Raw genomic sequence first — 12,666 nt, 5'->3', positions numbered from 1 at the left:
GAGGGGTTTAGCATAATTATCAGGTTGATGCCGCTCGGAGGGTTGGGGCGAGTCGGGGGTGGGTGAGGGTCATGGGAGAGTCAGGGTTGTTGGAGAGTCAGCGGGTCGGAAGGTCGGGGAGGGAGACTTGGAGTGTTAGTGGGTCAGAAATGGGAGTTAGGGGTTGTTGGGCTAGTGGGTTGCAGGGAGGATGGTGGTGTTCAGTTGTATAGTTACCCAGGAGTTGGACCTGTTTTTTTCAGTCCAACTTTTCCTTGGTACCTTGAGTTGGAGACTTCATCTGAGGGTTCCAGAAGCAGGGGAAGTTGTAACTTTTCTATCAATTCCCATGGGATCCTTGTGTTGGGACTTTGGAGACAGAATACCTCCAATGTATGACCATCCAGAGGCCAGAAGATCTAGCCTATTAATTCAAGGTAGTATCATAATTTACTTATTATCTCACTATTTATTGTAACTACTTGATTTTTCTAAAATTAACAATACCCAATATGGCAGTTTGAATATGTGTAGATTTTTAGTTATACTTTCTGAGCATGAATTGCCAATAGGGCAGAGAGCAGGATGGGGGGATCCTTACAGTCATTATAATTAAGAAAACCATGTGCGATTTTTTAAAAATACATCTACAGTCTGATTTTCCATTTGATGCACTCTCCAGGCAATGTTTTTTTACCCCAAACAATGCAGATAAAATAAGTCTTTTGCACGTCACTACATGACTGTAACTTTAGTCCAAGCTACCTTCGATGATATTAGCGGTTAACACATTTAAAAAACATCTGTAAAAAAAAATGTCTTTGTTTGTTTTACAACCGTTGAATTGTCTTTCAGAAATGCTTTAAGTTCATTTGACAACAGTAATTTCTACTGTTCTTTGCATTCAATCTGTTTTTGGTTTTGGCTTCTATTTCTCTTGTCCAATCATAATTAAGACAGAATGTTATGCTAATACAACAGAAGTGACAAACGTCAATTTTTGTTGCAGCCCCAGCAGAAGGTTGTGTGCTTTTTCTCCTGTCACCAATAGTAGCCAGATGAAGAAACATGGCTTTTGAAATGCATGTGACGTGATAGCTGGCCACATCTGGAACCGTGACCATGTTTTATTTTCCTTCATGTGAAAAGGTCCTGTACTCGTAAATTGGGGGGGCAAATGCTCAGTTTTTAATTGGACTTTTCTCAAAATGGTGCAACCAAGCATTTATTGTACCATTATATGTATCTCTAAATTATATTTCTAACTCTTTTAATTGAGACATTTTCTCAAATTATATTTGAAAACTTGAACTCTATTATTCATGCAATACAAAACATTCATGACTTTTATAATAGCATGCCTTTTAAAAGTATATAGGATGTGCTTTTGGGCCAGATGTTAATTTTTTTTTCTTGTATGCTTTTACTAGATGAAATCTATGGAAACAACTTGATGTCAGCAGTGATTGATAGTTGTAACTGTTCTGACTCCAGTGATATAGAACTAAGTGATGACTGGATTGGCAAGAAATCTCCAAAGATCTCTCGAGCTAGCAAATCCCCCAAACTACCCAGGTACACAAACTACTCAGGACTAACAAATTTGATAACTTGGGTTCTTTTAAAATGAAACAGTTTTTTAAAAAAACATTTTCCCATTAGTCTTGGTCTTGCTTTATTGTTATCATTGTTGCTGGTAAATATGAAGTTTAAGAACATAAGGAATTGGAGCGAGGGTAGGCTATTCAGCCCTTTGAACCTGTTCTGTCATTCAATCAGATCATGATTTAAATGGGTGGCAGTGTTATAGTGGGATAGTCACTGGACTAGTATTCCGGAGACCCAGGGTAAAACTCCGGGGATTCAGTTTCAAATCCCACCACAACAAACGATGAAATTCGAATTGAATAAAAGTCTAGAATTTAATGCTGACCATGAAACCATTGTTGATTTTTGTAAAAACCCATCAGGTCCACTAATGTTCTTTAGGGAAAGAAATCTGCTGTCGTTACTAGGTGACCTTACATGTGACCCCAGATCCATAGCAATTGGTAGATTCATGAATGTTCCCTCAAGGGCAATTAGGGATGAGCAATAAATGCTGGGCAGCCAGTGACGCCCCTATCCCATGAAAAAATTATGGCCTATTTCAACTATTCAAAAATATATAGTACTTGTATATGTATATTGTTCTGGTCGCCACACAACCAGAAGGACGTGGAGGCTTTAGAGAGAGTGCAGAGGAGGTTTACCAGGATGTTGTCTGGTGTGGAAGGGCTTAGTTATGAGGAGAGATTGGGTAAACTGGCGTTGTTCTCACTGGAAAGACGGAGGATGAGGGGTGACCTAATAGAGGTGTATAAAATTATGAAAGGCATAGATAGGGTGAACGGTGGGAAGCTTTTTCCCAGGTCGGTGGTGACGTTCACGAGGGGTCATAGGTTCAAGGTGAGGGGGGGGAGGTTTAACACAGATATCAGAAGGAGGTATTTTACACAGAGGGTGGTGGGGGCCTGGAATGCGCTGCCGGACAAGGTGGTGGAGGCAGACACACTGGGAACATTTAAGACTTATCTAGATAGCCACATGAACGGAGTGGGAATGGAGGGATACAAAAGAATGGTCTAGTTGGGACCAGGGAGCGGCACGGGCTTGGAGGGCTGAAGGGCCTGTTCCTGTGCTGTATTGTTCTTTGTTCTTTATATGTTAGTTACTAGGCACTTAACAGAGGCATTCGTAAAATTTAACACTTAACCAAATAAGAAGATAATAGGATAAGTAACTGAAGTGTTGGTCAGAGATCAGTTGTTAGGAGTTCCTTAAAAGAGGAGTAGGGTCGGTGATGATAAAGAGAGGGAGGGAGGAAATTTCAGAACTGCAGCATCATGGAATGATCAAAATTGGGAGGGCGTACAGGACCAGAAATAGAGAGAATGAAGGCTTTCAGGACTAGAGGAGATTACAGATACAGGGAAAGACAAGGCCATAAAAGGATTTGAAATTCAAGGATGTAAATTTTAACATCAAAGCATTGTCAGCCAATGTATGTCAACAAGCAGATGGGGTAATAGATGTGTGAAATTTAATGTGAGGGTGTGGGGATCAGTATTTTGAATCAGCTTGGAAGGTACAAGGTAATGGAGTATTATGGTTTCTGCAGCATAATCTGAGTCGAGTGGTGACAGATGACAATTATGGAGGTGGATGTGGTTGGCAAGAATATGTGTTTGCCAGCTTATCCCGATCAAATGGAATGTCAAGATTGCTAACAGCCTAGATCAGCCTTAGACAGTGGCTATGAAAGTGTGGATTCAGTAGCTAGGGAACAGAGATTTCGGTGGTGTTCAAAAACAGTGCCTTCGAAGTATTTAGTTGGAGAAAATTTCTACTTGTGAAATGATGGATGTCAGACAAGTAGGGTGACAAATCTCGATTATGGAAGGATTGATAGTGGTTTTAATGCAGTAGGGCTAGGCATAGCAAGGTACATGTAGGAACTCACACCAAGGGGCAGCATGTGAATGACAAGTAGGAGGGGACTCCAGAATTTGAAATACTATGCACTCTTGGCTCCAGTTGAATATCCATCCTTATTTTATCACAGCAGATTGTGCCCTTAAGTCTAGTGAAATTCAGTGCCACTTTTCAGAAGATTGATTACAGAATAAAACTAAATTAAAAAGCACCTAATGCTTCGGAAAACATTTTATATACCCCCCAATAACTTGAAAGACCTTTGTCCTGTTTAGTATTTGACTATTGAACCATGTCCCAAGTGTGATTCTAAATTATTTCATTTCAACCAGAAGAGCACAAGTCTGCTAAAATTAGCCCTAATTAGTGAGGGACTTGAGGAACTTGAGTGAATTGTCATAATTGCCCAAGCATCATGCTAATTCATGTGCATTTCTCACCAGAATCAATCTCGATGCTAGAAAATCACCCAAACTCTCAAGGGCTAGCCAGGAGATATCAAAGTCTCCACGATTACCAATTAGAAAACCTTCTATTGGTTCCCCAAGTTTAACTCGCAAAGAATTTCCTTTAGAAGATATCACACAGGTATGATGCCAGATGCGTTTGTTTGATTCTTTACTGTAGTTCTTGTTACTTTTCTAAAATTAAATAATTAGTTCAAATTGACATTTAAATTCATATTTTTTGCAAATAATCATGTCATTATTCAGAAAAACAGAAATAATTATGGGTTTACAAAACAAATTGCATTTAACATATCTACATAGAACCATAGAAAATTACAGCTCAGAAACAGGCCTTTTGGCCCTTGTCTGTGCCGAACCATTTTTTGCCTAGTCCCACTGACCTGCACTTGGACCATATCCCTCCACACCCCTCTCATCCATGAACCCATCCAAGTTTTTCTTAGGCAGCTCATTCCACACTCCCACCACTCTCTGCGTGAAGAAGCCCCCCCTAATATTCCCTTTAAACTTTTCTCCTTTTACCCTTAACCCATGCCCTCTGGTTTTTTTCTCCCCTAGCCTCAGTGGAAAAAGCCTGCTTGCATTCACTCTATCTGTGCCCATCAAAATCTTATACACCTCTATCAAACCTCCCCTCATTCTTCTACGCTTCAGGGAATAAAGTCCCAACTTATTCAATCTCTCACTGTAACTCAGCTTCTCAAGTCCCAGCAACATCCTTGTGAACCTTCTCTGCACTCTTTCAACCTTATTTACATCCTTCCTGTAACTAGGTGACCAAAACTGTACACAATACTCTAAATTCGACCTCACCAATGCCTTATATAACCTTACCATAACACTCCAACTTTTATACTCGATACTCCGATTTATAAAAGGCCAATGTACCAAAGGCACTCTTTACGACCCTATCCACCTGTGACGTCACTTTTAGGGAATTCTGTACCTGTATTCCCAGATCCCTCTGTTCAACTGCACTCTTCAGAGTCCTACCATTTACCCTGTACGTTCTATTTTGGTTTGTCCTTCCAAAGTGCAATATCTCACACTTGTCTGCGTTAAATTCCATTTGCCACTTTTCAGCCCATTTTCCTAGTTGGTCCAAATCCCTCTGCAAGCTTTGAAAACCTTCCTCACTGTCCACTACACCTCCAATCTTTGTATCATCAGCAAATTTGCTGATCCAATTTACCACATTATCATCCAGATCATTGATCTCGATGACAAACAACAATGGACCCAACACAGATCCCTGCAGCACACCACTAGTCACAGGCCTCCACTCAGAGAAGCAATCCTCCACAACCACTCTCTGGCTTCTTCCATTGAGCCAGTGTCTAATCTAATTTACTACCTCCCCATGTATACCCAGTGACTGAACCTCCCTAACTAACCTCCCATGAGGACCTTGTCAAAGGCCTTGCTGAAATCCAGGCAGACAACATCCATCGCCTTTCCTTCATCCACTTTAGAACATAGAACATAGAACAGTACAGCACAGAACAGGCCCTTCGGCCCACGATGTTGTGCCGAGCTTTATCTGAAACCAAGATCAAGCTATCCCACTCCCTATCATCCTGGTGTGCTCCATGTGCCTATCCAATAACCGCTTAAATGTTTCTAAAGTGTCTGACTCCACTATCACTGCAGGCAGTCCATTCCACACCCCAACCAGTCTCTGCGTAAAGAACCTACCTCTGATATCCGTCCTGTATCTCCCACCACGAACCCTATAGTTATGCCCCCTTGTAATAGCTCCATCCACCCGAGGAAATAGTCTTTGAACGTTCACTCTATCTATCCCCTTCATCATTTTATACACCTCTATTGAGTCTCCCCTCAGCCTCCTCCGCTCCAGAGAGAACAGCCCTAGCTCCCCCAACCTTTCCTCATATGACCTACCCTCCAAACCAGGCAGCATCCTGGTAAATCTCCTCTGCACTCTTTCCAGCGCTTCCACATCCTTCTTATAGTGAGGTGACCAGAACTGCACACAATATTCCAAATGTGGTCTCACCAAGGTCCTGTACAGTTGCAGCATAACCCCACGGCTCTTAAACTCCAACCCCCTGTTAATAAAAGCTAACACACTATAGGCCTTCTTCACAGCTCTATCCACTTGACTGGCAACCTTTAGAGATCTGTGGATATGGACCCCAAGATCTCTCTGTTCCTCCACAGTCTTCAGAACCCTACCTTTGACCCTGTAATCCACATTTAAATTAGTCCTACCAAAATGAATCACCTCGCATTTATCAGGGTTAAACTCCATTTGCCATTTTTCAGCCCAGCTTTGCATCCTATCTATGTCTCTTTGCAGCCTACAACAGCCCTCCACCTCATCCACTACTCCACCAATCTTGGTGTCATCAGCAAATTTACTGATCCACCCTTCAGCCCCCTCCTCTAAGTCATTAATAAAAATCACAAAGAGCAGAGGACCAAGCACTGATCCCTGCGGCACACCGCTAGCAACCTGCCTCCAATCCGAAAATTTTCCATCGACCACCACCCTCTGTCTTCGGTCAGACAGCCAGTTACCTATCCAATCGGCCAACTTTCCCTCTATCCCACACCTCCTCACTTTCATCATAAGCCGACCATGGGGGACCTTATCAAACGCCTTACTAAAATCCATGTATATGACATCAACTGCCCTACCTTCATCAACACACTTAGTTACCTCCTCAAAAAATTCTATCAAATTTGTGAGGCACGACTTGCCCTTCACGAATCCGTGCTGACTATCTCGGATTAATCCGCATCTTTCTAAATGGTCGTAAATCCCATCCCTAAGGACCCTTTCCATCAATTTACCAACCACCGAAGTAAGACTAACCGGTCTATAATTACCAGGGTCATTTCTATTCCCTTTCTTAAACAGAGGAACAACATTCGCCATTCTCCAGTCCTCTGGCACCATCCCCGTGGACAGCGAGGACCCAAAGATCAACGCCAAAGGCTCTGCAATCTCATCCCTTGCCTCCCACAGAATCCTAGGATACATTTCATCAGGCCCAGGGGACTTATCGACCTTCAGTTTATTCAAAACTGCCAATACATCCTCCCTCCGAACATCTATTTCCTCCAGCCTATTAGCCTGTAACACCTTCTCTTCCTCAAAAACATGGCCCCTCTCCTTGGTGAACACTGAAGAAAAGTATTCATTCATCACCTCGCCTATCTCTACTGACTCCATACACAAGTTCCCACTACTGTCCTTGACCGGCCCTAACCTCACCCTGGTCATTCTTTTATTCCTCACATAAGAGTACAAAGCCTTGGGGTTTTCCTTGATCCGACCCGCCAAGGACTTCTCATGTCCCCTCCTAGCTCTCCTAAGCCCCTTTTTCAGCTCATTCCTTGCTAACTTGTAACCCTCAATCGAGCCATCTGAACCTTGTTTCCTCATCCCTACATAAGCTTCCCTCTTCCTTTTCACAAGACATTCCACCTCTTTTGTGAACCATGGTTCCCTCACTCGGCCATTTCCTCCCTGCCTGACAGGAACATACCTATCAAGGACATCCAGTATTTGTTCCTTGAAAAAGTTCCACTTTTCATTAGTTCCTTTCTCTGACAGTTTCTGTTCCCAACTTATGCCCCCTAATTCTTGCCTAATCGCATCATAATTACCCCTCCCCCAATTGTAAACCTTGCCCTGCCGTACGGCCCTATCCCTCTCCATTGCAATTACAAAAGACACCGAATTGTGGTCACTATCTCCAAATTGCTCTCCCACAACCAAATCTAACACTTGGCCCGGTTCATTTCCCAGTACCAAATCCAATGTGGCCTCACCTCTAGTCGGCCCATCCACATATTGTGTCAGGAAACCCTCCCGCACACACTGCACAAAAACTGCCCCTGGTAACCTCCTCGAAAAACTCTAATAGATTGGTCAAACACGACCTGCCACGCACAAAGCCATGTTGACTCTCCCTAATAAGTCCCTGTCTATCCAAATATTTGTAGATCCTATCCCTTATCACACCTTCCAATAACTTGCCCACCACTGACGTCAAACTTACTGACCTATAATTTCCCAGATTTCTTTTGGAACCTTTTTTAAACAACGGAACAACATGAGCCACCCTCCAATCATCCGGCACCTCCCCCGTGAATACTGACATTTTTAATATGTCTGCCAGGGCCCCTGCAAGTTCAACACTAGTTCAACATATTGGAGATTTGTCTAATTTTGTGTTTCGGAATGTATGTTAAGATGATGGCTGTTTGTGTTGGAGAGTGAACATTATTCTCTTTAAATCCAGCATGAGTGTTAATTATTCCACATAAGTTGCAAGCATGAATTAGCTAAAACTCTGACCTTGTCCCAACCGTGTACCTTAATATCAAGTTCAAATTAGTACCTTTTCCTGCATCTGCTTGATAACCAGCTCACAATACAATAAAGTGGCATTTTGAAAGAAAATGTACTTGTTTTTTTTCAGCACAACTATCTTGCTCAGGTCACATCTAACATCTGGGGGACAAAATTCAAGATTGTGGGACTGGCTTCATTTCTACCAAGTAATCTGGGTGCAGGTAGGAATTCAAAATTAACAGGCTGCATAGGAGCAGGTTTGGAATTTTTATTAATTCTTTCATGGATGTGGGCATAGGCCAGCATTTATGAACAAATAGCTTAATGGAATTAATGACATTACTCTAAATTACATGGCTCATAAAACACAATAAGACCTAATGGCTAGTAAATTAATTCTCATAATGTGCTTGTAACAACACTATGCAGACATACCTACAGAGTTAAAGTGCCACTGGTCACTTCCTTCTGGCGAGGTTGTGACTGGAATGGAGCGTGCAGATACATACCGTGCAAGTGTCTGCAGAGGTCACATGAGCAAGATTGTGACATTATAGACATCAATGGGCTGACATAATGCACGAATACATTGCCTTGCATAAGTATATAGGCAGAGTTGCAGTGCCACTTGCTCTGCAACATGTGCAGAGGTCGAAAGAGAAATCTATGGGAAGAGCGAGAAAAAGGGCAGTCTTTAGAAAGCCCATCCAGGAGCATCAATCTTAAATTGGGATGAGACAGGAGCCTCAGGTGGCTTTGCTTCACCAAGGAGATTATGACTAAGTTAGGGCACCCCCTTTACAAAATCTTGGATCTTCAAATCAGTAAGGACAGCCTTCCCAGTTCTTTAAATATACAGCTATCCTTTCATAGTTTGCAATTGATTGCTTTCCAGCAGCAGATTGATACATTAACAACATGCCATAATTTGCAGAAATATCCGGGAGAGGCCGTGGGCGTCTACACCCCACCTCTCCTCCCCCCTAACCCTAACTACAAAGGAGGGAAATCCGGGATGAAAAGGCACATAATTGTACATGGTTCTGACGTTCCCCAAGGAAGCAATAAGGGCTACACAGTTGGTGTGTGACCCATAGCAAGAAACTCATCTAAGTGAAAACCTGTTATTGTTGCAACATCCATGATGCTTTTATCCTGCAGCAGTCAGCAATTCTAACCCTTCTTCAAGCCTCCAAAACTTACAACAGGCTACTTGGCTACAAGGGACACCTGTTCATATATGACCCCTTTCCACCGTTTCACCATGAGATAAAAGGGTCTTCAGTGAGGGGTGGATCACATATAGTCATAGAGTTTAACAGTACAGAAAGAGGTCCTTTGGCCCATCGTGTTAATGCCAGTCATCAAACACATATTATTCTAATCCCATTTTCCTGCACTTGGTCCGTAACCCTGTATGCTATGGCTTTTCAAGTTCTCATCTAAATGCTTCTTAAATGTTCTGAGGATTCCTGCCTTTACCACCCTTTCAGGCAGAGTTCCAAATTCCCACCACTCTGGGTGAAAAAATCTTTCCTCAAATTCCTTCTAAATCTCCTGTTTCTTACCTCAAACCTATGGTTATTGACCATAGGTTATTGACCTCTACTAAGGGAAAAGGTTTCTTGCTATCTTCCCTATCTATCTCCCTCATAATTTTGTACAGCCTGATTAGGTGACTTAAAATTTTCCTGTTGTAAGGAAAACAACCAATCCAGCATCTCTTAGTCGTAGCTGGAACACTATAAGCCCAGCAACATCCTGGTGAATCTCCTCTGCGCCCTTTCTAGTGCAATCACATCCTTCCTGTAGCATGGCGAACCAGAACTGCTTACACTACTCTAGCTGCCTAACAAGCATTTTATACATCTCATCATAATCCCCCTGCTCCTATATTCTATGCCTCAGCTAATTAAGGACAGTAAGAAGTCTCACAACACCAGGTTAAAGTCCCACAGGTTTACTTGGTAGCACAAGCCACAAGCTTTCAGAGCGCTGCTCCTTCATCAGGTGAGTGGGAGTTCTGTTCACAAACAGGGCACATAAAGACACAAACTCAATTTACAAAATAATGGTTTGAATGCGAGTCTTTACAGGTAATCAAGTCTTAAAGGTACAGACAATGTGAGTGGAGAGAGGGTTAAGCACAGGTTAAAGAGATGTGTATTGTCTCCAGCCAGGACAGTTAGTGAGATTTTGCAAGCCCAGGCAAGCCGTGGGGGTTACAGATAGTGTGACATGAACCCAAGATTCCGGTTGAGGCCATCCTCATGTGTGCGGAACTTGGCTATCAGTTTCTGCTCAGTGATTCTGCGTTGTCGTGAAGGCCACCTTGGAGAACGCTTACCCGAAGATCAGAGGCTGAATGCCCGTGACTGCTGAAGTGTTCCCCAACAGGAAGAGAACACTCTTGCCTGGTGATTGTCGAGCTGTGTTCATTCATCCATTGTTGTAGCGTCTGCATGGTCTCCCCAGTGTACCATGCCTCGGGACATCTTTTCCTGCAGCATATCAGGTAGACAACATTGGCCCAGTCGCAAGAGTATGTACCGTGTACCTGGTGGATGGTGTTCCCACGTGAGATGAAAGCATTCGTGTCGATGATCCGGCACGTCTTGCAGAGGTTGCTGTGGCAGGGTTGTGTGGTGTCGTGGTCACTGTTTTCCTGAAGGCTGCGGACAATGGTCTATTTGAGGTTGTGCGGTTGTTTGAAGGCAAGAAGGAGGGGTGTGGGGATGGCCTTGGCGAGATGTTCGTCTTCATCGATGACATGCTGAAGGCTCCGGAGAAGATGTCGTAGCTTCTCCACTCCGGGGAAGTACTGGACAATGAAGGGTACTCTGTCCACCGTGTCCCGTGTTTGTCCTCTGAGGAGGTCGGTGCGGTTTTTCGCTGTGGCGCATCGAAACTGTCGATCGATGAGTCAAGTGCAATATCCTGTTCTTATGAGGGCATCTTGAGGTGTCTGTTGCGATCCTCCTCATCTGAGCAGATCCTGTGTATATGGAGGACTTGTCCGTAGGGGATGGCTTCTTTAACGTGTTTAGGGTGGAAGCTGGAGAACTGGAGCATCGTGAAGTTATCCATGGGCTTGGGGGTACAGTGAAGTGCTGAGGTGACCATCCTTGATTGAGATGCGTGTGTCCAAGAATGCAATCGATTCCGGAGAGTAGTCCATGATGAGTCTGATAGTGGGATGGACCTTGTTGATATCATCATATAGTTGTTTCAGTGATTGTTCGCCATGAGTCCAAAGGAAGAAAATGTCATCAATGTATCTAATGTATAGAATCGGTTGAAGATCCTGTGCGGTGAAGAGGTACTGTTCGAACCTGTGCATGAAGATGTTGGCATGTTGAGGTGCGAATTTGGTCCCATGGCTGTTCCATGTGTCTGGATGAAGAACTGGTTGTTGAAGGTAAAGACATTATGGTCCAGGATGAAGCGGATGAGCACAGGTTCGAACAAGACCTCTTCACCACACAGGACCTTCAACCGATGCTATAAACTAGATACATCGATGATATTTTCTTCCTTTGGACTCATGGCGAACAATCACTGAAACAACTATATGATGACATCAACAAGTTCCATCCCACCATCAGACTCACCATGGACTACTCTCCGGAATCGTTTGCATTCTTGGACACACGCATCTCCATCAAGGACGGTCACCTCAGCACTTCACTGTAAGCCCACGGATAGCCTCACGATGCTCCACTTCTCCAGCTTCCACCCTAAACACATTAAAGAAGCCATCCCCTACGGACAAGCCCTCCGTATACACAGGATCTGCTCAGATGAGGAGGATCGCAACAGACACCTCCAGATGCTGAAAGATGTCATCATAAGAACAGGACATAGCGCTCGACTCATTGATCAACAGTTCCGACGCGCCACAGCGAAAAACCGCACCGGCCTCCTCAGAAGACAAACACGGGACATGGTGGACAGAGTACACTTCATCGTCCAGTACTTCCCCAGAGCGGAGAAGCTACGACATCTTCTCCGGAGCCTTCAACATGTCATCAATGAAGACGAACATCTTGCCAAGGCCATCCCCACAGCCCCATTTCCTGCCTTCAACAACCGCACAACCTCGAACAGACCATTGTCCACAGCAAACTACCCAGCCTTCAGGAGAACAGTGACCATGACACCACACAACCCTGCCACAGCAACCTCTGCAAGACGTGCCGGATCATTGACACGGATGCCATCATCTCACATGAGAACACCATCCACCAGGTACACGGTACATACTCTTGCAACTCGGCCAATATTGTCTACCTGATATGCTGCAGGAAAGGATGTCCCGAGGCATGGTACATTGGGGAGACCATGCAGACACTACGACAACGAATGAATGAACACCGCTCGACAATCACCAGGCAGGAGTGTTCTCTTCCTGTTGGG

General features: G+C 43.8%; 1 protein-coding gene across 3 annotated transcripts in view; it reads left to right on the top strand.

The window, feature by feature from the left end:
* tulp4a (TUB like protein 4a) overlaps nt 1-12,666 on the top strand; it is a 469,011-nt gene that overhangs the window by 363,889 nt on the left and 92,456 nt on the right. For all 3 annotated transcript variants that reach the window (XR_013499659.1, XM_078229991.1, XM_078229993.1), the window contains exons 9-11: nt 1,410-1,554; nt 3,897-4,041; nt 8,378-8,471. Coding sequence is in view for 2 of the 3 variants with exons in the window: in XM_078229991.1 (XP_078086117.1) it covers nt 1,410-1,554; nt 3,897-4,041; nt 8,378-8,471 (384 nt within the window). In the remaining variant the exon portion in view is untranslated. The remainder of the gene's footprint in view (nt 1-1,409; nt 1,555-3,896; nt 4,042-8,377; nt 8,472-12,666) is intronic.

Source organism: Mustelus asterias, chromosome 15 (genome assembly GCF_964213995.1).
Source record: "Mustelus asterias chromosome 15, sMusAst1.hap1.1, whole genome shotgun sequence".
NCBI classification, from domain to species: Eukaryota; Metazoa; Chordata; class Chondrichthyes; order Carcharhiniformes; family Triakidae; genus Mustelus; species Mustelus asterias.
The sequence above is the reverse complement of the archived record's forward strand: the minus strand, read 5'-3'. Positions and strand labels throughout refer to the sequence as shown.